Here is a 21,414-nt window from a genome sequence, read left to right on the forward strand (position 1 = left end):
AAACTGAGCTGGATGATTTTCATACTTGGAAAATACAGAGCTATTCAGGCTGTGTTATCCTTCTCTCAGAAAATGTTTGTCCCAGTGGTACAGCTGAGGCACTAGATCAAAGATGATGCTGCTTTAGCAGCACTGTAAAGCACAGAAGACTTGTTCACTTTTCAATCAAACCTATAAATTTCCAGATCCACAATTGCACAGTAGGCTTTGGGTTGCTAACAGCTGCTAGCCCCAAAATCTTTTGTGGTTAGTTGCTGCCGTATTTTCTCATGGTGTATCTGCGGATGCTTGGGATAGAAGATGAGTCAGCAGCAGAATTAACTTTAAAGTGGTCATCGACTTTGTTCTCCACAACAAGGGACGTGCCCTAGGTCAAATTTCTTATTTCAGCTGGTTGAACTTCTGAATAAGCTGAAGAATGCTAGTTCTAAAAAGTTTACAGTTCAAAGAATTTTTCTCCACTCCTATGGTAGGCAGTCTTAGTGTGTCTTTTGAATACACACAGATCAGGGAAATCTGCTTATTTTCTTGCTCCTTATCAAAACTTTATTGTATGCCTCTATCCAACTTCTAAGTTTATAGTACACAAGTAACTATTTTCCCCCGCATATCACTGAAATTCTTTGCATTCAATAATTTAAGATCTCTGATACACAATGTAGCTTTTTACAAGGATGAAGTTTAGTAGTCTTTAAAAATAAATACTGGGCTTTGTAAAGATCAGTGTTTTCATGGAGGATAAGAACACATGCAAAGAGATAAATGTTTTAAAACTTAAAAAAAGGGTATCTCATCCTGCCTAGGGATTCGGTATTCTTGATTATTTGCACTTAATGCATATTCCTTAATACTGATATAATTGTCAGAAAGGTGGAGAGTTTCTGTTAAGAATGTCTCCAGTAAATAGGAAAAAGAGAGCAAGAATGAGATGGCCTTTGAATTCTGTCTGAAGGTCCAGAGACTGGTTCATGACCAAATTTTACGTGGTCCAGTTGTACATGCCACCACCATATTGCTATTTGGAGGTCTGCTATAGCTGCGCTCAAGAAAGTGGCAGACAGTATTTCTCATTTGTTCTTTATCATTCCTAGAATACTGTGATAATCCACGTTAACCAATGACGTGTTAAATGCAGTTAAACTTTGGCCATAACGGCAAAACGCAACAGTGCTCTTGTAATTTGGTTTCTCTGATTTGGCAGTGTTAGTGAACACTTAGATGATCCAAGAAAAATTAACTACTAAAATATAAAATTCTGTGGGTGATGTTTCTCAACTGTTCCGCACAGGACAGGATCAGGAGGCTTGAGCATCAGTTTCTGAGTCTGGGAAAGTTATGCAGTTCTCTTTGTAAAGATTGACATGTCAGCAGTGAATGTGCCAGTGGGGAACAGGTGGGAGGAGAAACAGCCCTGTAATTACAGAGAACATTGTCTGGTCCAACCACAGCTATTTCAGGGGTTTTTTTTACACTATGCTATCCCTTAGTAAATGATGCTAACACTCTTCCCCCTCAGTAGGTTGGTGAGGCTTGTTACTGGATGTGACCAAGTGTTTGGATTTCCAAGAGATGAGGACCACAACAGAATTTAGCTGGTCTGTGGGGGCTCTGTGGTGACAGCTGTGTTGCCAGAGCCCCCAAGTGAAGGCACAGTCTGGGCTGATGGCAGGAACTGCTGTCAGAGCTGCAGATCAGCCTCAGACAGCAAAACCAAGCTGCTCCCAGAGCAGTCATGTCTCTTCAGAGGTCATGCTGATGGAAAGTGGCCAATCAGTAGGATGTGTCTTGTGCTCTGATGTATCTACATTGGTGAACATTTGTTCTGTGGACTTCGTGTAAGCATGTTACTGGTGAACAAGATGATGTGGGAATTTTATCCATTTACTTTTGGAAATCAATGTAACAGGTTTGGTTTTGACTATGAAGTATCACACTCTCATAGCTGACAGCAATAGAGCACACTTGTGCAGCTGTGATTTAATTAGCTGACAGCCCTGGTTTTGTTGAGTAATGGCTAAATCCACCAGTACAAGAAGTATCTTCTGTCAAGAACAGGGACAAATTAGCAAACGTATTTTTGGATTTCATCATCAGGTAATGCTATCAGAGGCTGGAACTCCTTCTAGTTGTTTGTGTGTGTCTGAAGATCTGTTGTGTATCTGTTTGGATGTTTTCTCTATTACAATCCTGTCAAAAGCAACATTTTTAAGAAAATATTGGGTTTTTTCAAAGGCAAATACTAGATTCTGGTCAACATGTGGTTAATGTTTGTTACTAAAAGCTTATTTGTGTCTGGCATTGGAAAAGACATGAATGCAAAGTCCATGTTTTTGTAACTAAAAGCACTATGGACAACTTTACAAAAGCTTATAGCTGGATTATGTTGTCTTTCTGCTATATTTAGTAACAGAGTAGAATGCTTTTGGAAGAGATATTAGATGCTGAAATAGTGATTCCAAATATAAACGAGGTCCCTAAGGCATGAATATAATGTCTTGCTTATAACTCTAAATTACTTTTTTATAGCTAGAACTAGCATGTCTAGTAGCTAATTATAATGTAGTCTGATGTTATGCCCAACCACCTCCTTCTCTGTCTTTTTCATATGCACCACTTAACCTCCTAGGTCTTCATTTCATAAAGGATTGAGTGCATTGGAATCTTACTAAAGAAAAATGGCAAACAAAAACTTTTAATAAAGGAATGGATTTAAACATGATCTGAAACGTGTGATGAGGCATTTTGCTGAATGCTAGTGCTTTTTTCTCTCTGCAGCATCCTGGAATTAAGATGTGGTGTGGTTCTAGGACAAAAAAACAAACCCCAATGTAGTTACAAAGATAAGTTATTTATACTTTTTCAAATTCAACAAAAATAAATAAAACTTACATTTCAAGCCTGAAATTGATTTCTTGAATGCTGTAACACTTACATATAGGAGGGGAAAGTACAGCACTTTGGAAATCTTAAGAGTGTTTTCTATTTTCTAGTTTGAGATACTGTTCCATTGGATTAAAAAAATAAAAAAAAAAATTAAAAAAAAACCCAAATAAAGCAAATAGAAGCAATTTTTACCTGATCAAACTAAACGGGAATTGCAGTATTTACTCTTCTACTCTGTCTAGCTTTGTGAAGGACAGTGTTTACAAAGTGTTGGGAGTGTTACTGAGGATGTCCATGCTGGAAAGATCAATAACTGGATGATTCTTGAGACAAGCCAGTGGTGTTATCTGCACTTTGGTGAAGGAAAGATTCCCAGTCAGTGAGAATCAAAGGTGAGGACATACTGATCTATAAAAATCTTGGAGATTCAGGATTATTCTATGTTCACAAACCTATCGGTGGGGAAAATAGAAAGAGCTCATTTGTTTCTTCTAAACAAAGCAGGGATCTGGAAATATCCATGAGAGATCTTTTATATTTGGGATTAAAATACATAGCTTCATGTGGAATACAGAAAGAGCATAAATTAGTTTGACAAAAACTCTGTAAACACTTCAAAGGTGAGGCTGGGATGGGGTGGTTTAGGTGTCACTATCTTCCTAGCTGTTATGAAACATAGGAGCTATGAAAACTCTGGCGATGCTAAAAGAGTCTAACTTTCATTCTCAGAGAGGTTTGAAAGGAAACTGAGCTAAAAAAATGAAGATTTTTTCAGCTCAGAGTGAGAATCTTTTGTTCCCATTAGAAACATTCTCAATCAGTGCTACTCATGCAGGCACTCTCCTGATGTGCAGATAAGGTATAGGATGTCTTGTTCAGGTTTTGAGGGACTTTATTTGGGTAATGGGAGAACATATGACTGGACATTTATAATCTAACTGGCAGCAAAAAACTGTATGAAGCAACCAATTAGTGTAACAAATGGTCTTGTTATTTTAAACAACGAAGAGGAAAACCTGCTTGGTAGGTTTGTGAGTCATAGAATCATAGAAGAGTTTGGTTTGGAAAAGACCTTAAAGACCATCTAGTTCCAACCCCCTGCCACAGGCACGAATACCTTCTGTTAGACCAGGTTTCTCAAAGCCCCATCCAATCAGGCCTGAATCTCTAAGATGATTTTGATTATATCCTAGAAAAGTATGAAAAAGAAAGCAAGACTAATTTCCTCATAGTTTCACAGAATTTATGCCTGTAGGATGCAAATTAAAAATATCCTGAAAATATTAGCTTTTACTGCTCTAAAAGCTTGATCCCTAACTCAGGAATCCATGGCTGACAAAATCCCTCGGCTCAGAGATCAGTTCTGTGAATTCAAAGAAACAGTTAAAGCTACAAAGGACTTTGCAACTTGATGCAGCTTTACAGCCAAAATGAGTTATAAAACATTTTGCAGAGTACTGCTACTAAAAATAGCTATGCATTGAGTTGAGAAAATGAAGAGAGACTGGATAAGGTCAGTCAGCACAACGTTGCCCAGTTCTTACAATGGAGAAAATTTACCCACCATTAGTCCACGTGTTATTCAGTAGATGGTGTCCTGCTGTCTTCTGGATGAGGCCTTACTAGTTTTTTCTTTCTTATCCCATTTGATTGTCTGTTGTGCTCCTTCCCTTCACTCCCTGGGCTATTTTCTGCTGGATTGCAGCTTGTTCTTTTCTCTTTCATAATTGTCATTGGGCAATGGACCAACGTGTCACAAGCAGAATTGCTTAACATGTATTTATCAGATTGTTTATTTACATATATTTAACAGCTTTTGGACATAAATATACAGTGTCACAAAAAAACCCTGTTTTTGCAAAGCACTCGCATATTCCAGCAAATGAAAGTCTAGCTGTTTTTAGTAAATTTTTAGTTAATTTATGTGAAAAATTACAGGAAATACAGAGTTAATGTCAAAGCTGGTTTGGTTTTGTTTTTTTTTTAAATTAAATGCTTGTGTCTTTTTGGAAACTCTCTTAACCTTCCCTAATCTATGTAGTTTTAAGTTTTCCATAAAAAAAATTAATTGAGCTTCCTTCTCCTAATACAAGACAATCCTTTCCAAATGGGATTTAAATCCTGTATCTATCTGGTCATTCAGTTTTTGTAGATGCAGTCCTCTTTCTACATTAGGGTCTAAAAGTGTTCCCACAGAAGATGACAGCAACTATGAAGTAGGAGAGTTTTCCCTAGGGCTGTGTCAATATGGGAAGCTGACAGTCATTAGCCTCAATTAAAGATGGGAGAACTGACATTTGGAGGGGAAAAACTAAGTGGTTTGGCAAGTCTTAAAAGAAACTTGGAGCATACCCTCTGAATCTCAGTTCATGGGGGCATCTTTCCCCTGAGAAACCTAAATATTCTATGGCTTTAGCATTCCATTCCCCTGCTAGATTTTTTCCCTTCTGCATTTCACTCAGAAAATAATCTTTGACCATAAACTCCTGGCAACAGGAGCTGTCATCTGTCTTTATTCTCTGAAATGGCTGGGCTGCTCTTAGTTGTAGGAAATTAAATTATAAACAAAATGTAACCACTTCCTTTTTTTCTTGTTTGTATCCTTCCTTCCTTCCTTCCTTCCTCTTTTCCTTCCTCTCTTTCTCTGTTTCTTTTATGAAGTGGTGGGCACCATGTGATGTTGGCTTCCTTAAAAATTCATATTCCAGTGGATTTAATGAGCGTTTGGGAGCCAGATGGCATACCATATTTTTTTCCAAACATTTTAAAACACATAACAGACAATTCATGTTGACAGGAGTGCTTTGCTGAGGTGTCTGTAAAGCAAATGTGTTACTTGTTACTATTAGAGCAGAATAATTGTTTATGAAAGGCATCCTCAAATTCAACAATGATTCAATGAAGTAAACAGAAATGAATTGTGCTATGTAAACACTGCACACTCTGCAGAGATGTTACCCACTTGTATAGGTTGCCTAAAATAATTATGATCTGAGTGGAAATGCATGATGAAGTGTAGTATTATGCAGTGATAGTCACTGAAGCCCAGATTCAGGCAATTTTGTAGGAAAATCTCCCGTCTGTGGGCAGTATTATGGAGAAGGCTATGGCTGGAGACAATAAAGATGACTATTTCCTGTTAGACAGAACGAGAGAAGCGTTCTTCCTTCTTTTGTCTACTAGGAAGAGAAAAAACTGTGAAACTAATATCCAGGCAGAAGGAAAAGACATAAAAGCAATGGACTCTACTATTCTAGTTAAGATTGGTTGGAGCTATAGGTACAGCTTAAAAAGTCACATCTAATGATCCTTGTGCTACAGTCAACTTGGAGTAGAAACCAGCTATCTGGTTTGGGGAAAACAGCAGGATCTTTGATAAATGCATGGTCTGCACATATCCATCTTCTCTGTTTCAGTAGCTAAACTGTGAAAATTAGGAGGTAAGTACTAGCTTGAACCTTATCAGAATATTCAGTGTTAAATAACTCTCTGAACCTCTTTTTTTCTTTTAAAAAACTTTCAAACATGGACAAATGTACTTCATTCTTGATTTTTTTTTTCAGTGCTCTTCAGAACTGACATTTTTGGCAAATTTATAGTTCCCTAACCAACAAAACAAACAATCAAACAATGGTATATGAATTTTACATCCATTGAAACAGCTGGTATGGAGAGTGTTTCTTTTGTCAAGAAAAAAGAACAGGATGTGTAGAAACTAGATAAAGAGAGGCTCAACTGTGACAGAAAGGAGAGCTTGTCTATAGCAGGCTGGTGATAATCTACCACTGCAATATGCAGAATACAGTATATTCTGTATATTCAGTGTAGAAAAGGTACATAACCTTATAGAGAAGATTTAGGCAAGTGAGGATAAAACCAAAAAAAGTGTATTTAAAATATAAATAGGAATTTTTACTGTTCTGGAAAAAAGAAATCGAAACAGGCTCCTGTAGCACCCTACAGCTGTATCAGCCTGTTTTGCTTAGCTTTGTATCAGAATTGTTTTTCATCACTTTTGAATTTTAATAGCATAGCAGTGGAGTCATAGGATGGTAAAACATACACCTTCTAGACTGATCTAAATTGCTCTTTTTTTTTCCCTTTGCAATATATATTTAATTGTATTTTCTATAAAGTTCATGTATAGGATTCATAACAAAATTCCCTTCTGTAGTTTGGAGATAGTAGCTTGTGCAGTCCTGGGTTTCTGCAAGCCACACTGTTATCTGTATGTGGTCAGGCAGGAGTGGGTACCAGACATCTTAAGAGGAGCTCAAAAAATGTTTGACTTCTGGTAGAATCTTGTCATAAACTATGATTAAAAAACCCCAACTGTTGAAATAAGGTAGGCATTTTATAGAATCAAACATTACACACACTCTGGTGTGAACAATAGCTAATTTTTTCCAAGGATGCTAACCTCTTCTGGTAATTATTGAAAGAAATTATTCACTGTGATAGATAAATTTAAAAAATGTTGTAAGCAATCATCTGAAAATACCTCTTTTCATCTTTATTAACCTAATTGTTACCTCATTAAGCCATCTGATTGGGTATTATTATGATTGACTACTTTATTGGAAGGACATAAAACAGTAAGAACTTCTGTATGTCACAAGAAGATGAAGTCTTCAGCTGCTCAGTTAAGTACGTGAGTGAGATTAAATGACAGAAAGTATCTCCACAAGGAGATGTGATATGAAACTAGATTTATTTAGGAAAATCTGATAGAGAAAATTGAAATGTTGAGAGTTCCTTGAAAACTCTCCAAGTATTACTGTATGTGATTCAGGCTGCAAAATGGTAACAGCTGTAAAGAATATTGGGTTTGACAATTCCTATAGTACTGGTGAAGATAAAGGAGGTGAAGAGTCTATGAAATCTGAGAGATTGTCACTATCCCTATTTATTATGGACTGTGTTCTACACTCATTGTTGGCAAATATCAGTTAAAGTTTTGCCAGTGTAAGTCCTTATGTTTAGGATCACAGATATTTGCAATTATGGAGGGATGAGTACACGGTCCCTTGACTTGCTGCTTTGTGTCAGCAAGTAGATGTGCTACATTAAGTTGGTATTGCTGTACGCAGTAAATTTGTGCCTCATTAGGGCTAACCTTGAAAACATACTCATAGTCACATAATGAATGTATGCTAAAACAGGTTAGGCTATAAAAATGGTTAATGCTTGTGGATATGCCTTCAGTTTCCTGCTTTAAACAGCTCTGAGGCTCCTCATAAATCTTATGAATGTCAAGGTAGATATTTGGAAGAATTCCTTAAATATTTCACTTCCACGTGTCTCAGGTGTGCTATTTCCTGGGGGCTAATTAATATGTTTATGAAACAAAGACTTTACTTGTATAAGTCCTTAGAGCTTCTCATGAGAAGGGAAATGAAGGACCAACTCTTGTTGCTTACTAAGTATGTTCTTCTATTCCTGCATTAATGTCCTTTAGCTGAATTTTCTTACCCTAATGAATTCAGTCCAAATCACTAGGTCAAATGATTCCATCTTTATTTGCCTCCCCCCCCACCCCAATTTACATCTTTGCCCCTTTCTCCTTGTCATCTTCTCCCAACATCCCATCTCCTTCCATTCCTCAGCAAAGCAAACTTTAAGATACAGTACATACAGTATACTGAATGTAAATATGAGTAGATGCAGTAAATTTTCAGAAGACTGCTTCACAGGACCAAAATGGGCAACACGTTGAATTTGCCCATACCATTTGTGGAGATTCAAAGCCTGAGATTATGATCAGGGATGTATTAAGGCAGGAAAACCTCAATCCTTGCTCCATTGTAACAGGAAGGAAATTTTAGCTTGTTAGACAAACCTTTTTTCTTAGTCTTTTTCTGTATGTTTTGGAGCTAGAACCCAGTTACCTTTGCTGATGAATACTTCTCAAAAATACTCCTTTTTCACCAGCAATTGCACTACTAGCTAAACAGACTTTTACAGGACAATTTAATTCTTGAAATGATTGGCCATGGATCTTACTTTGCAGTTTATATAAATACCTAGTGAATGGGAATATGGATGAGACTACAAAGGGCAGAATGGGGAAGTTAAGACTTTGTTCATACATGAAATAAAAACAAATTATGCAAGGCCTTGAATAGACTTTTATAAATGGCTTTTAGCTACTTTTAAGTGCTGTTCCTGAGACTACTTCTTTTCACAATTGAGTATATTAGATATAATTAAATATAAATTGCCTCTAAGAGAACAGGAGGAGAGTTATTTACTCAGGGGTATTAAAATACTTCTGCAAACTCCTGAATGTTATTGTACCAGACTTCCAGTGGATATTCTTAATGCTTACAAAATATGCAATACGCAAATGTTATCCTTTCTGTACAAAACTGTCAGTGGAGACTGCTGGGAGTGACATGTCCTTCTGTGGTGGTGTCAGCTTTGACTGCTTTCCAGATTGCCTTGCTGGGAGATGCTGACTGCTCTGTGTGATGCCCTTTGCAGATTTGAAAAACTGTCTGTCTAAGAGGTGCTTAGACAGAAAGCGATGAATTTACTCCCTGGATGGCTGAGCTGTTTATTTCTTCTTTATTCCCAGTCCACACTGGCTTGGAACGTATGAGCTAAACATTGATACATTCTGTGGCAGTGCAGCCTTTACATGAGGAGTCAGATGCATGGAGGATTTAAGAGATTTCAAGACATGCTGAGATCCTAGTTTCCATCTCTTTAGTCCAAAGTCTGCTGATACACAGCAGGAGTGGCTAGTGTCTGCGATCAGATTGGAGTTGTGAGCAGAGCCTGAATGTGTGACAGATGTTTCTTGAAGATACTTTTACAAGGGTGGGTGATGTTGGGGTTGTTTTCTTTTAATGTGTCAGGTGCTGCAGGGCAGCACTGGAAGTGAAATGTTCCATTTTAGCAACAGATGAAGCAGCAATAATACAAGCTTCTGTCTGCTCCCTTCATGGTGTGCCTGACTTCTCACTAGGAGCAGCAGCAGTTCAGTGACTGTGCTAACTTAAACATGGGCCTCACGCTGACATGTGAAATACTACTAGTCATAGTGGGGAAACCTGTTTAGACAGGAGGATATGAAAAAAACAGGTAATTTGATGAAGTTCCAATGGCTTTGTTTTGTTCTTTTTTTTTGGTGTGGGTTTTTGGTTTGTTTTTGTTTGTTTTGGGGGTTTTTTTTAGAGTTTTCACAGAGTTTTTATACTTTTCACAGAGGTACCAGGAATAAGATTCTTAAGAGAAAAAACTTTCCCCCAAATTTTTTGAAAAGGTACACCTAAATTGTACAAAATTGTACACTTCATGTTGGCATGATAAAAGTTTACTGTTACCACACAAGAACAAATATTGCAGTTTATCATAGCCTTGTATCACTTACCTAGAAGGCCGAGGCCATATCAAAGACTTCTGGAAATTGTAACATAAAACTTATTAGTTATTTCACTTATATATTTTATATGTGTGTATATAGAAGATGTATATACAAATAATATTAGGAACTAGACCTGTTTTTTCCCTAGTGCAAATCACAAGAGCACATCTGAAGAAAGGGGCAATTCAGGCTTGATAGAAACAAAAAAAGTCAGCAACCTCAGCGCTGAGCTGCCCAGGCAAAGTGGAAAATAATGAGGAGCCTTGATGATATATGGAATATTATCATGGAGGAGAGCCTAAAGGAGAGTTTACCTAGAATGACACACCCAGTCCAGTTATACCCCCTTTTTACAGAAAGAAATGCACAGCAGTGTGTTAACCGTGTGGCTTGCCACCCAGTTATCATTTGGCCTGGAAAGAAGGAAACCCCTTAAGCTCTCCCTGGCTTAATTCTGTTCTAAGCCCATGATTCCTGCATCCCAGATACATGTCCCCATCACGAGATTTGCTTAAGCTAGGGAGGTCACCTTTAATGCATCAATTGAAAAGCAAAATAGTTTCTTGAATGTTGATTTCAACTGCTGCTTAATCCCCAAGGTCTTAAATTTCTGGATAGTGATCATCTGGCTATAGTGTCAGATCTCTGTGGCTCACTTTAATTTTTTGTTCTTATTCCCATAAACTGAAACCAGATTGATGGTTATGACAAGCTTGTTCAATGATGAAAAACTGAAGTTAGTGACCATGTTCCCAGCAAGACAGAAGACTTCAAAGCAGTTTTTTCTTTCAGCTGAGTGCTCCAACCAACAGGTTTTTGTTTAAAATGGGACTGACGATAACTGCAGCCAGTTCTCCAGTTGCTTTGTCCCAGGCCTTACTCAAAAACCATGTAATGTGGTATGCTTTCACAAGCAGTATAGGCAACAATATGAAATGCTGCTGGACATTTGAGCAGCATTGTTCTTTCATGCGTGACTCTTGGCAGAAATGTAAGAGGCCACAGATTCAGGCACCAATGTGGTTAATGGTTAGCACTCAAGTTCCTCTGTAAATCTTGCCTCAAATCCAAACCCAAGAGGAATTTAAAATAGGTGGTAGAGAGGACCTCAGTTACAGTGGCCCCTGTTTTGTGACATTATGCTCTGATTTGTGTTTTGTGCTTTTAGAGGTCCAGGTCAGTGTGCAGCAGCTACTTCGTGCTCCTTCTGGCAACGAGTACAGGGCTTGGTGCAAAGCGTACTAGTGCCTAAGACGGACGTTGACTGGATATCCACATGTAAAATGGAGTTTAAAACCGGCAAGTGTAAGATGAAAGCAGAAGGGCTTCTCCGGGTGTGAGCGCAGGGGAGAAAGGAGGTACGTGCAGGGCTGACACCAACCCTGCAGCTGCGGGGGCGGGTGTCCCCGCCGGGGCGGGTGTCCCCGCCGCCGCAGAGCCAGGCGAGCTGCGGCGCTCCCGAGGGCACTGTGCCGGCCCCTTCAGCCCCGGCCTCTGCTCCCGCCGGCACCGGCGGCGGCGGCCAAAGTCAGCTCTGGGTGACGTCAGGCCGCCATCCCGTGACGCCTGCGCTCGGGTCGGAGCTGGATCGGCCTCCTTGGAGAGGAAAGGACCCTCCCTCCCTAAGGGAAGCGAGCCACCAGCTGCCCAGCAGCCGGGAGGTAACTGAAGCACACACGGAACACGCTCCCGTCCCTCTCCTGTGGCCGCTCGGAGCGGGCGACACGAAACGGCCCCGCTGCCAGCGTGGCACCGCCGCCGCGCGTCCCGACGGCCCCCGCGGGCTCCCAGCGCCGCTTCCCGCTGCCCGTGCCGCGGGCTCCACCTGCAGCCCGACGGCCGGGCCGGGAGCAGGAGCCGAGCTCGAACGCTCGCCGGCAGGGAGGGAGGGAAGGAGGGAGGAAGAGAGGGAGGGCGACGCCGGGGCGAGGGCTGGGCTGGGTTGGGCTTAGCTGAACTGAGCTGGGCTGTCTGCGGGAACCTCACTCGCCCTCTTTTAAAGGTGCCTCCCGTGGGCTTGGCAGCCGTGCGCCGTGGGGCGGTGGCGCCATCGGAGCTCTGGCGTCACGCGATAAAGAGTTGGTTGTGAAAGAAGGGCAGGGCCGTAGAGGGCAAAGGCGATGCAGGCGCCCGTGTGTGCCTGTTGCTCCAAAGATACCTGGTTTTCCCTTCTGTTACCTGTCCGGGGAACAGTGGGTAATTACTGTCGCAGCAGCTTTTTTTTCCCAAGTCACAACTCCAAGGAAACTGTATGGCTTTAGTGTGCTAAAACACAGGTTGTACATTAGTGGGTTGGAGGTAGGCCTTATGCTCCCCATATGAATGCTAATGCACAAGGTGCTTTCCCTGTTCTGAGAACGGTAGAGTTGTTGACGGAATCAGTAACAATTTTTCAGTTCTCAAAGAGGCCGAGAAGGGTAGAGCGATACATTTTTTAAAAATTCTCTTCCCACAGGCAGATCTTTTGGGTCCTGCATAGCTAAGCATGTTCAGAATTATTTGGAAAATACATATAGGTCTGAAAGCATTTATTAACAGTGTAAAATGATTCACCTGTAACGCTTAGAGGTGGAGGAGTTTCACGGGATGACTTCCTCAGATCTCATCCATATCGTTCCACTTTCAAATAAAAATAGGAGAGTAGATATGCTCAGTACGAGTAAGAACAAAATGTAAAGGAAGAAATCCTAGCACAACGTTGCTGCAACAAGTAGGCAAGAACTTCCAAGAGTCATTCCGGTAATTCTGTAAAAGAAGAGATCAGTCATACTGGAAAAGGCAGACGGAGTCTTTGTTTCTAACCAGAAAAATCTGTCAACAGAATATGGGGTGGTTGGTTGTGCCCTTAGTCTGCTAAGAGAGTGAGAGCTGTAGTTACTGGGGTGTAAGACCTCTTGATTCGTATCTTGCTGTGTAGCTACCTAATGAAGACTGCCCAAAACAATAGTCATTCTGGCAAGGCAGTGGTGCCCATTTTTGCCAGGAAGGAATTGTCTTCATGGAGGGCACTGTTTTGTATGTGTTCTGTCAAACGGGCCACTACCTGAGATGCAAGTATTTAAGCCTCTTCCTGCTCCATGTAGCTGATTTCAACTTGCCATTGAAAAGTGGCGCATGGGTTGGTTTCAGGCACTTGTGCATACTTTGTACCTTTGAAAAGGATGGACCATCTCCTCTTTCAGGTGCTGTCACAGAAGACCAAAATCATCATGCCATTGTCTGAGTTGATGGTAGCCTTGTGTGCTTAGTACTGTGTGCTGTTCTGGTTATCACACATCCAAAAGAGTTCAATAGACCTCAGTAAACCAAGGTCTAAGAGCTTGAATAGTCTTTAGTAAGCTACCAAATGGCTTCCATATGTTTAAGAGAAACCAAACAGACCTGAAGGAGGATACAGGTGGAGGATGAAACAGTAAAGGGAAGATATGAGGAGAAGTGCATGGTATTATCTAATCAGAAAGCAAATTAAGAACAAAAGGAAGTACTTTCCCATAAATAATGAAACTCATTGCCTCGGGATGTTATGGAGACAAAGTATAATTGGGTTCAAAAAGGGTTTATTCAAATGTATGGAAAAAAAGATTCATTACTTGGATTTTGCCTCTGGCTCCTTAGGAAATCCGAAAACAGCTGATTGATTTCTAGAGCTTGCAGAATAAAAGATAATTCTACAGAAGAAGTTTCTTCTTATACTCCTTCCTAAATATCAAAGCTAGCTACTTCAGAATCACTTCACATTTTAAAACCTTTTTTTCCTTTCAAAAGCAGAAACAAAAAAACCCAAGGATATTGGTAAAATGTAGTGTTATGTAGTGTGACAGTATTAAACCAGTGTAAATACAATAGTTTCAAATGGTGCTCAGTAATGTTTGCACTGGCGCTGTCCAACACAGATGCTTTGGATGGAGTGAGACCGTGAGGCTAAATGACTTTAGCACAAAAATAGTGATTACAAGAACAATATAATTACAACTGGTACATCAGCTTCAAATAAGCAGATGAACAGTAGATATATAAATCACATACTGATTATATATCAGTAGATATATAAATCACGTCATCTTTAGATATATAAATCACATATTTCACTGGTTGAATAGAAGTTATCATAACTCTAGTATTGGAATGCTAGATTACATGCATAACTTTTTTACTAGTTCAGAAATCATTAAGAATTAACTGTCATTTTTAGAAGTGGTGCCTAATTTAGTTCAAATGTTTATTTTTTGGTGAATAAAAAATAACAAATCACTAATTCTATAACCTGCTATTACAAAATGCTACAAACTGGTAAAGGCTGTGATGTTGACAAGAACAGTGGATATTCTCTTGCCGTATTGGACGTGAAGTTCATGGTTTATTTGCAATTTGTGAATTATTTTTGAAGATGGGCAAGGTTTGCGCCATTTTTGGAGGATCCCGAGGAATAGGCAAAGCTGTTGCAGAACTCCTGGCACAGAAGGGCTGCCGCCTGGCGATCATTGCTAGAAATCTGGAAGTAGCCCAAACCACTGCACGTGATCTTGGTGGTATGTATGCTGCTTGCAGTTATCTCTTCGCTGTCCCATGCTTAGGTAACTCGTAGAAGTAGTAAGTCCATAAAGAAACCTCATTGTTTAACCAGACGAAAATGAAAATAAAGGCTGAGAAATTTAAAAGAAATGCTATGCCGGTACAATTTTGGTTTTACAATATTTGTTGAGAAAGTAAGTATATTACCTATTCTGTCCACAAAATACAAATTTTAAGATGAAAGGAGTTGTTTGGGCCACAACAGAGAGGTAGTATGAATTGAGTCATCTTGGCTCCTGAACAAACCAGAACTGAGATGTGTTTGCTCATACCGAGCTTCTGATTTTAGAAGGCAAAAAATATAAAACAAGGGGTTGTCACATAACTAATCAATACAATACTTGAAAATTGTCTTTATTTAATTCTCTGGAGATTAAATGGATTCATTAAATTATAACTAGTTCAACATCTGTTTTGAGATTGAGTTGATAAATTCTGAAGAAGGTTTATGAATGATATACCAGCTTTTACTGTTATTATAGTGTGCCTTTATTTCAATACAGCAGGACATCTGGCACTTAGCTGTGATGTATCCAGTGAACAAGAAGTCCAAAAGACTTTTGAGGAGATGCAGAGGAATTTAGGTCCTATTAACTACTTGGTTAATGCAGCTGGGATCAACAGGTTAGTTATTCGTCATGAGATTATATGTAATTCTAGATGAAGGCATCTCACTGTAAGATGCTGTGAGCCCTTGCATTCAGTAAGAGTGTTGTTAATGAGTACATCTGAAAATAATATTAAGTACTCAGCAGTATTTTGTTCCTGATACCCTAAAATGCTAACAGATCACAGAATCACAGAATCTTCTGAGTTGGAAGGGACATGACACAGCTCTCACTGTAGTTTCTGCATTCTGAGTTTGAGTTCCCCCTCTTCTTTCTTCCACTTCCTCCAAAATGCTCCAAAACCACGCTGCAAAAGAGGCCTTGTTGCCAGAAGCGTGGCCAGATTTTTTTCTTGCGATGTGTTGTGCTCACAGTGTCTTCCTTTTGAATTCTAGAACGTAGAGAACCATATACAGCCCCATTAATGTTCTGTTCACCAGTCACATTTTAATATGAATAAGCGTGACCAATGGGGTTGTTCAGTGAGTTCTTTTGGGTTTGTTTGTCAGGGATGGTTTGTTACTGAGAACCAAGACTGAAGATATGATAGCCCAGATTCACACTAACCTTTTGGGAACAATGTTGACATGCAAAGCTGCTGTAAAAGTCATGATTCAACAACAGGGAGGTGCTATTGTCAATATAGGTAAGTTGTTTGTGTAAGCCAATGGAATTCTGTTTACTAGTCTTCTGGGAAGGTTTAGCAGGAGTAACATGTTACATTACTTGTTACAATTGACTTATTTTCATTCTCTTTGTGTTTAGACATTCAATATTTAGCATTTCTTTATGAAAACCCATTCTTTTTTGTAGTCTCAGCAACCTCTAAATATAAAACCAGCTTGTTTCAGTAATAAACACCTCAGAGTTTAGATTTTGTTGAAAAAAGAATTTTGCTGTTCTTTATCAGTTTTTTCAGTATCTAGATCTACCAGATGCTAGTTATTAACTAAGGATTGATAGATACAGTCAGTTTCTTTTCTTTATCTCTCCCCTCTCCTCCCCTCCACTCTTCCCTCACCTTCCCCTTACTCTTCTATTTCTCTTCTCTTCTCTTCTCTTCTCTTCTCTTCTCTTCTCTTCTCTTCTCTTCTCTTCTCTTCTCTTCTCTTCTCTTCTCTTCTCTTCTCTTCTCTTCTCTTCTCTTCTCTTCTCTTCTCTTCTCTTCTCTTCTCTTCTCTTCTCTTCTCTTCTCTTCTCTTCTCTTCTCTTCTCTTCTCTTCTCTTCTCTTTTCTCTTTCTTATTAATCAATGAATTAAATCTGTGTAAGGATAGTTCTTTTACAAAACCCTTTGTTTTACTCTCCTGGTGCCAGTTGGTCAACATAGATATATGAATTGCACAAAAATCACAGATAATTTGGGGATTTGCTTATACCAGCAGTAGGCTATAAAGTGCATGCAGTAATATATATTTGACTCCTTTTCTTGTAATCTCATTTTTCATTCCAGATTTAAAACTAAAATGGTAAAGCTAGTACAAGGTTTCAGGTTATCCATTTAAGCTTCTCTTTGATGTTTCTTTATTTTAGGAAGTATTGTAGGACTTAAAGGCAACTCTGGTCAAAGTGTGTATAGTGCTACCAAAGCAGGATTAGTTGGATTTTCACGCTCTCTTGCTAAAGAAGTAGCAAAAAAGCAAATTCGAGTCAACGTTGTTGCTCCAGGTGAGTTTTTGAGAAATTCCTACCTTCTTGACTGCCACAATTCATCAAGACTGTGGGTACTCTGAAAGTAACTTAAGACAAATTGTTATTATTTTCTTCAATTTTGTAAGTTAAGTGTTTTTAATATCTTCTTTTTTTCTTTGGTTTAAAGTGTAATACGTTCTTTTAGAAAACCTTCAGTCTTTTTAATGGAACACTGAGAAATTTGGAAGAGTGAATCTACCTGTTCATCTCTCCATTGTTACATAATAAATGTCTTTTCTTTGTTCCTTCTTCAAAGCTTGCTGTCCTTGCAGATGTAAGGATTAGAGCTAATTATAGACAGACAGCTGCCCCTGTCTCCTGCTAGAGAATGCTTATTTGTTATTAGAGAAACATGACAGACCAAGAGAAGCTGTCATAAAAGCATCCCTGTCTCCCTGTAGTAAAAGGAGGGAGTCTGAGAAGTTCGTTCTGTGAGGACAAGGCTGTGATTTCCTAAGATGATCCAGCTCAAGCAAACCACCACCCTTAAGGAAAAATCCCTTCTGTATTTTCTGACTTCTTCCACTCATAACTATGTACATTGCTGCTCACTTTGTGGTGCCTCTGATGCTTTTCAGACTTCTACATGAACCATTTCAGGTTGTGAACTAGGCAGGAAAAATTCTTCAGTGAGTTGAACAGCTCATTGAAGAGTCCGAAGCCATCATAAGGGGCAGAGTAGAAAGCAAAAGGGAGACTTTCCCTGCTTGATGGCAGCTAGAAAGCAGGTAAGATCAGCTCTTTATGAAGCTGCAGCTTATATGAAGAGTTGTGCAGCGGTGGGAAAACCGAATCTCAGATAACGGAAAATTGAAACAAAACGTCCTTCGAAGATGTCAAGAAACAGTCTTCAAATGAGTGGTATGATAGAAATTATGCAAGTGCTGTCATAAGTTCTAAAATATAATGAAAACACTTGCAAGCTGAGAGGGTTTCTTGCCAGTGATTTCGTGCTTGTTTTAATGGAGAACATTTTGGTGAAAAGAGTGTGGTTTGTCTTTCAGAAAAGTGATACTAAATATGGTTTTAGGACCCAAATTTAGGTACCTTTTTTTTTAATGGATTTCTGTAGATCTCTGCATTTGGATTATTGCATCAGTGCTTCCAAAACTGGAAGATATTTTATTGGTTAGATAAAAAATTGGTCTTGACCATAACATGGTGTGGACTGCTTTTGGAGACTTTGAAGAATGCTAGCTGGTGATGAATCCTGGTAATAGATTTCACTTTGTAGGATTCAATGGAAAATATACTAGATAAATATAGTCAAAAGTGAGGTAACTCTTCAAATATCTTCTCTCTTAGGCTTTATTCACACAGAGATGACTGCTCATTTGGAAGAAGATAAGTTGAAGAAATCAATTCTCCTTGGAAGATTTGGAGAGCCTCACGAAGTTGCACAAGCTGTTGTCTTTCTTCTAGAATCCCCATATGTTACAGGGAGTGTTCTAGTTGTAGATGGAGGCTTGCAGCTTATGACTTAAGTACTACTTTGAATAAATGCCTACTTTAATGTCATGATGGTAATATATAAATATATACCAATTAAAGGGAGAGGGTTGGAAACTGTTTGAAGATTGACGTATGTAATTGACTTGGTCTTATCTAGTCAGAGGAGAAATTCAGCAGCAGAGAAGTGCAATGTGTACATTTAGCTACCTGGAAGAGTCCATTTGGTATTATGAAGTCTGTGTATGAAACAATTTGAAAAAGATCTGCTTTTGATATGGTGATAACTTTAATAACATACTGATATGTTTTTAAAACAGCTTTTTATAAAGTCTTGTTATCTAATTTGGGATAGAGTGGAGCTTTTATTGGAATTATCATGTTACACGGAGGTTAATAATGTGCAGAGGTATGTTTATTGGGTGGCAGGTATGATTGCATCAAGTTTTTCATGTAGGGCAAAGATTGCAAACTGCATAGTTTTGCGTTCTTATCAGTTAGTCCCTACAAAGTAGTGAGGGGTTTCCTTCAGGCTTTGTTTGTTTGTAGCTAACACTACAAAGCTAGGAACCTCTAGATCTTCAGCATACCTGAATTGCCTTTAGGAGATTTAATTATATGCAGTGTGTTTTTGTGAAGACGAAACCTACTCGGTTCCATTCTTGGATGTATGTGCAGCATTCATTTAATACAGTAGCACTTGTGTGTACACATTGAAGAACTGTTGATTGCTCATTGGAGTTGCTAATCCTATGATATTCTGAGTTTGAGCTGCACAGACCTTTTTGCATAAATGACTCAGTAGGTGTTTAGGAAACACGATCACTTCCAGAGCATGAAGTCAGTACTTTGCTCTGTATCTTGAACACTCGGTTCAGCTGTTAAGTCGATGCTCCTTAATATGTATATATAGTCAATAAAATCACCATTTATTTTATTCAAAACAACTTCTGAAGCAGAGTAATTATTCAGCTTTAAATGATCCTGAGTGTTCCTGTCTTGCTGAAAACTTACCAGATGTTTGACCTTGGGCTTTTCTGTTGAGATCAAGTAATTTTTGATAATGGATGTTTTTATTATCTCTGAAGAAAACTATGACTGTGGTTTAGGACCTTCACTCTTAGCTCCAGTGTTCATTGCATCATGATCCAGATGTAGATTCAACTTTTGAAATTACTTCCCTTCTTGGCAAAAACTAAAGTACAGAAAAAAGAGATCTCGTTGATGATAACTTTGAGTCTTTAAAGTTGGAGATTTTCTTCATTTGTGCAGCTGAGAAATTTTGTCTTTGTGCCAGAAAACAATGCATGTTCAAGCTTCTTGCAGGTATGTATTGAGAAATAAAACAAGGGATGGTTGTGTGTTCAGGAAATTTTACAGTTAGTTGTTGTGAGGATAGAATACCCTTTCTGCCCAAAATATTTTGTTACAAGGAGACAGTTTTCACTTAAGAAGGCTTTCTGCCTAAAAGGTAACTCTCAAAGGCAGCTTCAATGCTTTCTCCCCTGCCACCCCTCTTAGTGAGAGAAGTTCTCAGCCTCTCTGATATGTGAGAGGAGAGAGTGAACCCTAACAGACATGCACAGAGGCCTTTGGAAGGCAGGGGAGAGACAGAGAGGATAAAGGGGTCCTGAGAGGGCCTTTGTTAAAAAGTGGTCCTTGCATCTGAAATAAACGTTTTTTTAATCCTTCCACTGTCTTGGCATTTTTGGAAAGTACCTGCTTATGCTTTACTTTACAGTTGTGTGCTCACTCTGGAATGTATAATATCACTAAAAGTAATCCTTTCAGGAGTCCTTCCTGTTATCCCTTTGTAGAGGTGGTGTTATTTGCTGTGAAAAGTTATGTGTTGTATGTGTCTTTGCCCCAACAGTATAATTGCTAATTAGGTTTCTCTTTGGTAGAAGGAATTGGCCAGAGAATTTTTTCCAAGGGCACTGAAGGTGAGGAAGGACACCTGGTCCTTTTTTACTAGTCAGGTAGTAATATGCCAGTGACTTGGCTGCTGCCCATACCTGTTCTTGGTATTTTATAGATGAAGCCTGTGTGACATATCTTGACCAAAAGCCAAACTTAAGAGACTAGAAATAATTCCCTATTAGTGAGTTCTGACCCTAATTATTATTACCCCTTTTTTCTGCTGGGTAAGATAGCTGTTAAATAAGTTATTAGCAATGACATTTTTAGTTTACATTAGTGATTAAAACCTGGAATAACACTGTCAGAAGAATCTCAGCATGTCACTAAGTAATTTTTTTTAAATGGTGCAGTGCATACTATGTTTTTATTATTGCGGTTGCCATAGGACCAGACTGAAGTGTTGGTAGCCTTAGATCATATTTTCGAAAGATTTTTTTTCCCTTTTCTTCAAACTGAGAAATTAGAACTGAAAACAGTAATCCTGGTTCTGTTTAGCCTGATGTGATGTCACAGATGGTGGAAGTAGGGAATGTGTAGGGTATGTAGTAGGTCGGGTGTATGTCTCCTTAGAAGACTCCTGTACCACCAGCAATTTGTGATTGATATGTTTGAACTGACTGGTAGCTCTGGTTGAGGCCTGCAGACATTAAAACAACCCTCTTGTGCACTCTCTATGTTGCTTTTGAATTTGTGGACTTCTGTCTTATCCTGCCTGCCTCAGTTGTTTCTATTTCATACTGAAGAGTCATGTTTCTTTTAATTGCTTGTTGCTGGTAAACTCTTGTACCTTACATTGGTTTTTTTGAGCTTTGCTTTACTTTTTCAGTTTCTCAGGGAGGAAGCCACAGGTAGAACTGCCCGCAGTATTCACTGTGGATTTTTTCTTAAAAAAAAGCGTTTCATGTTTTGTTTTATCTTGCTT

The 21,414-nt window shown here is 39.0% G+C and overlaps 1 protein-coding gene across 3 annotated transcripts; it reads left to right on the forward strand.

Annotated features, from left to right (window-relative positions):
* The first annotated feature begins 10,582 nt into the window (after positions 1-10,582).
* Positions 10,583-21,166, forward strand: CBR4 (carbonyl reductase 4). 3 transcript variants are annotated; one of them, XM_039380465.1, is made up of 6 exons: positions 10,583-11,610; positions 14,640-14,781; positions 15,328-15,448; positions 15,942-16,078; positions 16,965-17,099; positions 18,429-18,990. In XM_039380465.1, the coding sequence occupies exons 2-6, from the start codon at positions 14,640-14,642 to the stop codon at positions 18,605-18,607; spliced, it is 714 nt and encodes a 237-aa protein (XP_039236399.1). In that variant the 5' UTR covers positions 10,583-11,610; the 3' UTR covers positions 18,608-18,990. The 3 variants fall into 3 exon arrangements, 2 of the variants coding, with proteins under 2 accessions (XP_039236399.1, XP_027594060.1); XR_005563243.1 differs by lacking the exon at positions 10,583-11,610 and adding an exon at positions 11,625-11,913 and having other exon boundaries at positions 16,965-17,851; positions 18,429-18,514; XM_027738259.2 differs by lacking the exon at positions 10,583-11,610 and adding an exon at positions 11,632-11,913 and having other exon boundaries at positions 18,429-21,166.
* The last annotated feature ends 248 nt before the right edge of the window (positions 21,167-21,414 follow it).

The sequence above is a fragment of the Pipra filicauda genome, unplaced genomic scaffold (assembly GCF_003945595.2).
Source record: "Pipra filicauda isolate LSUMZ 115617 unplaced genomic scaffold, ASM394559v2 scaffold196_size3971931_pilon, whole genome shotgun sequence".
NCBI classification, from domain to species: domain Eukaryota; kingdom Metazoa; phylum Chordata; class Aves; order Passeriformes; family Pipridae; genus Pipra; species Pipra filicauda.

What these genes read in the sequence shown, in the direction of transcription:
- CBR4 (XM_039380465.1), top strand. Translation starts at nt 14,640, where the DNA reads ATGGGCAAGGTTTGCGCCATTTTTGGAGGATCCCGAGGAATAGGCAAA. An exon ending in AGGTGCTATTGTCAATATAG is followed by an intron (nt 16,079 to 16,964) that starts GTAAGTTGTTTG and finishes TCTTTATTTTAG; the next exon opens with GAAGTATTGTAGGACTTAAA. An exon ending in AGTCAACGTTGTTGCTCCAG is followed by an intron (nt 17,100 to 18,428) that starts GTGAGTTTTTGA and finishes CTTCTCTCTTAG; the next exon opens with GCTTTATTCACACAGAGATG.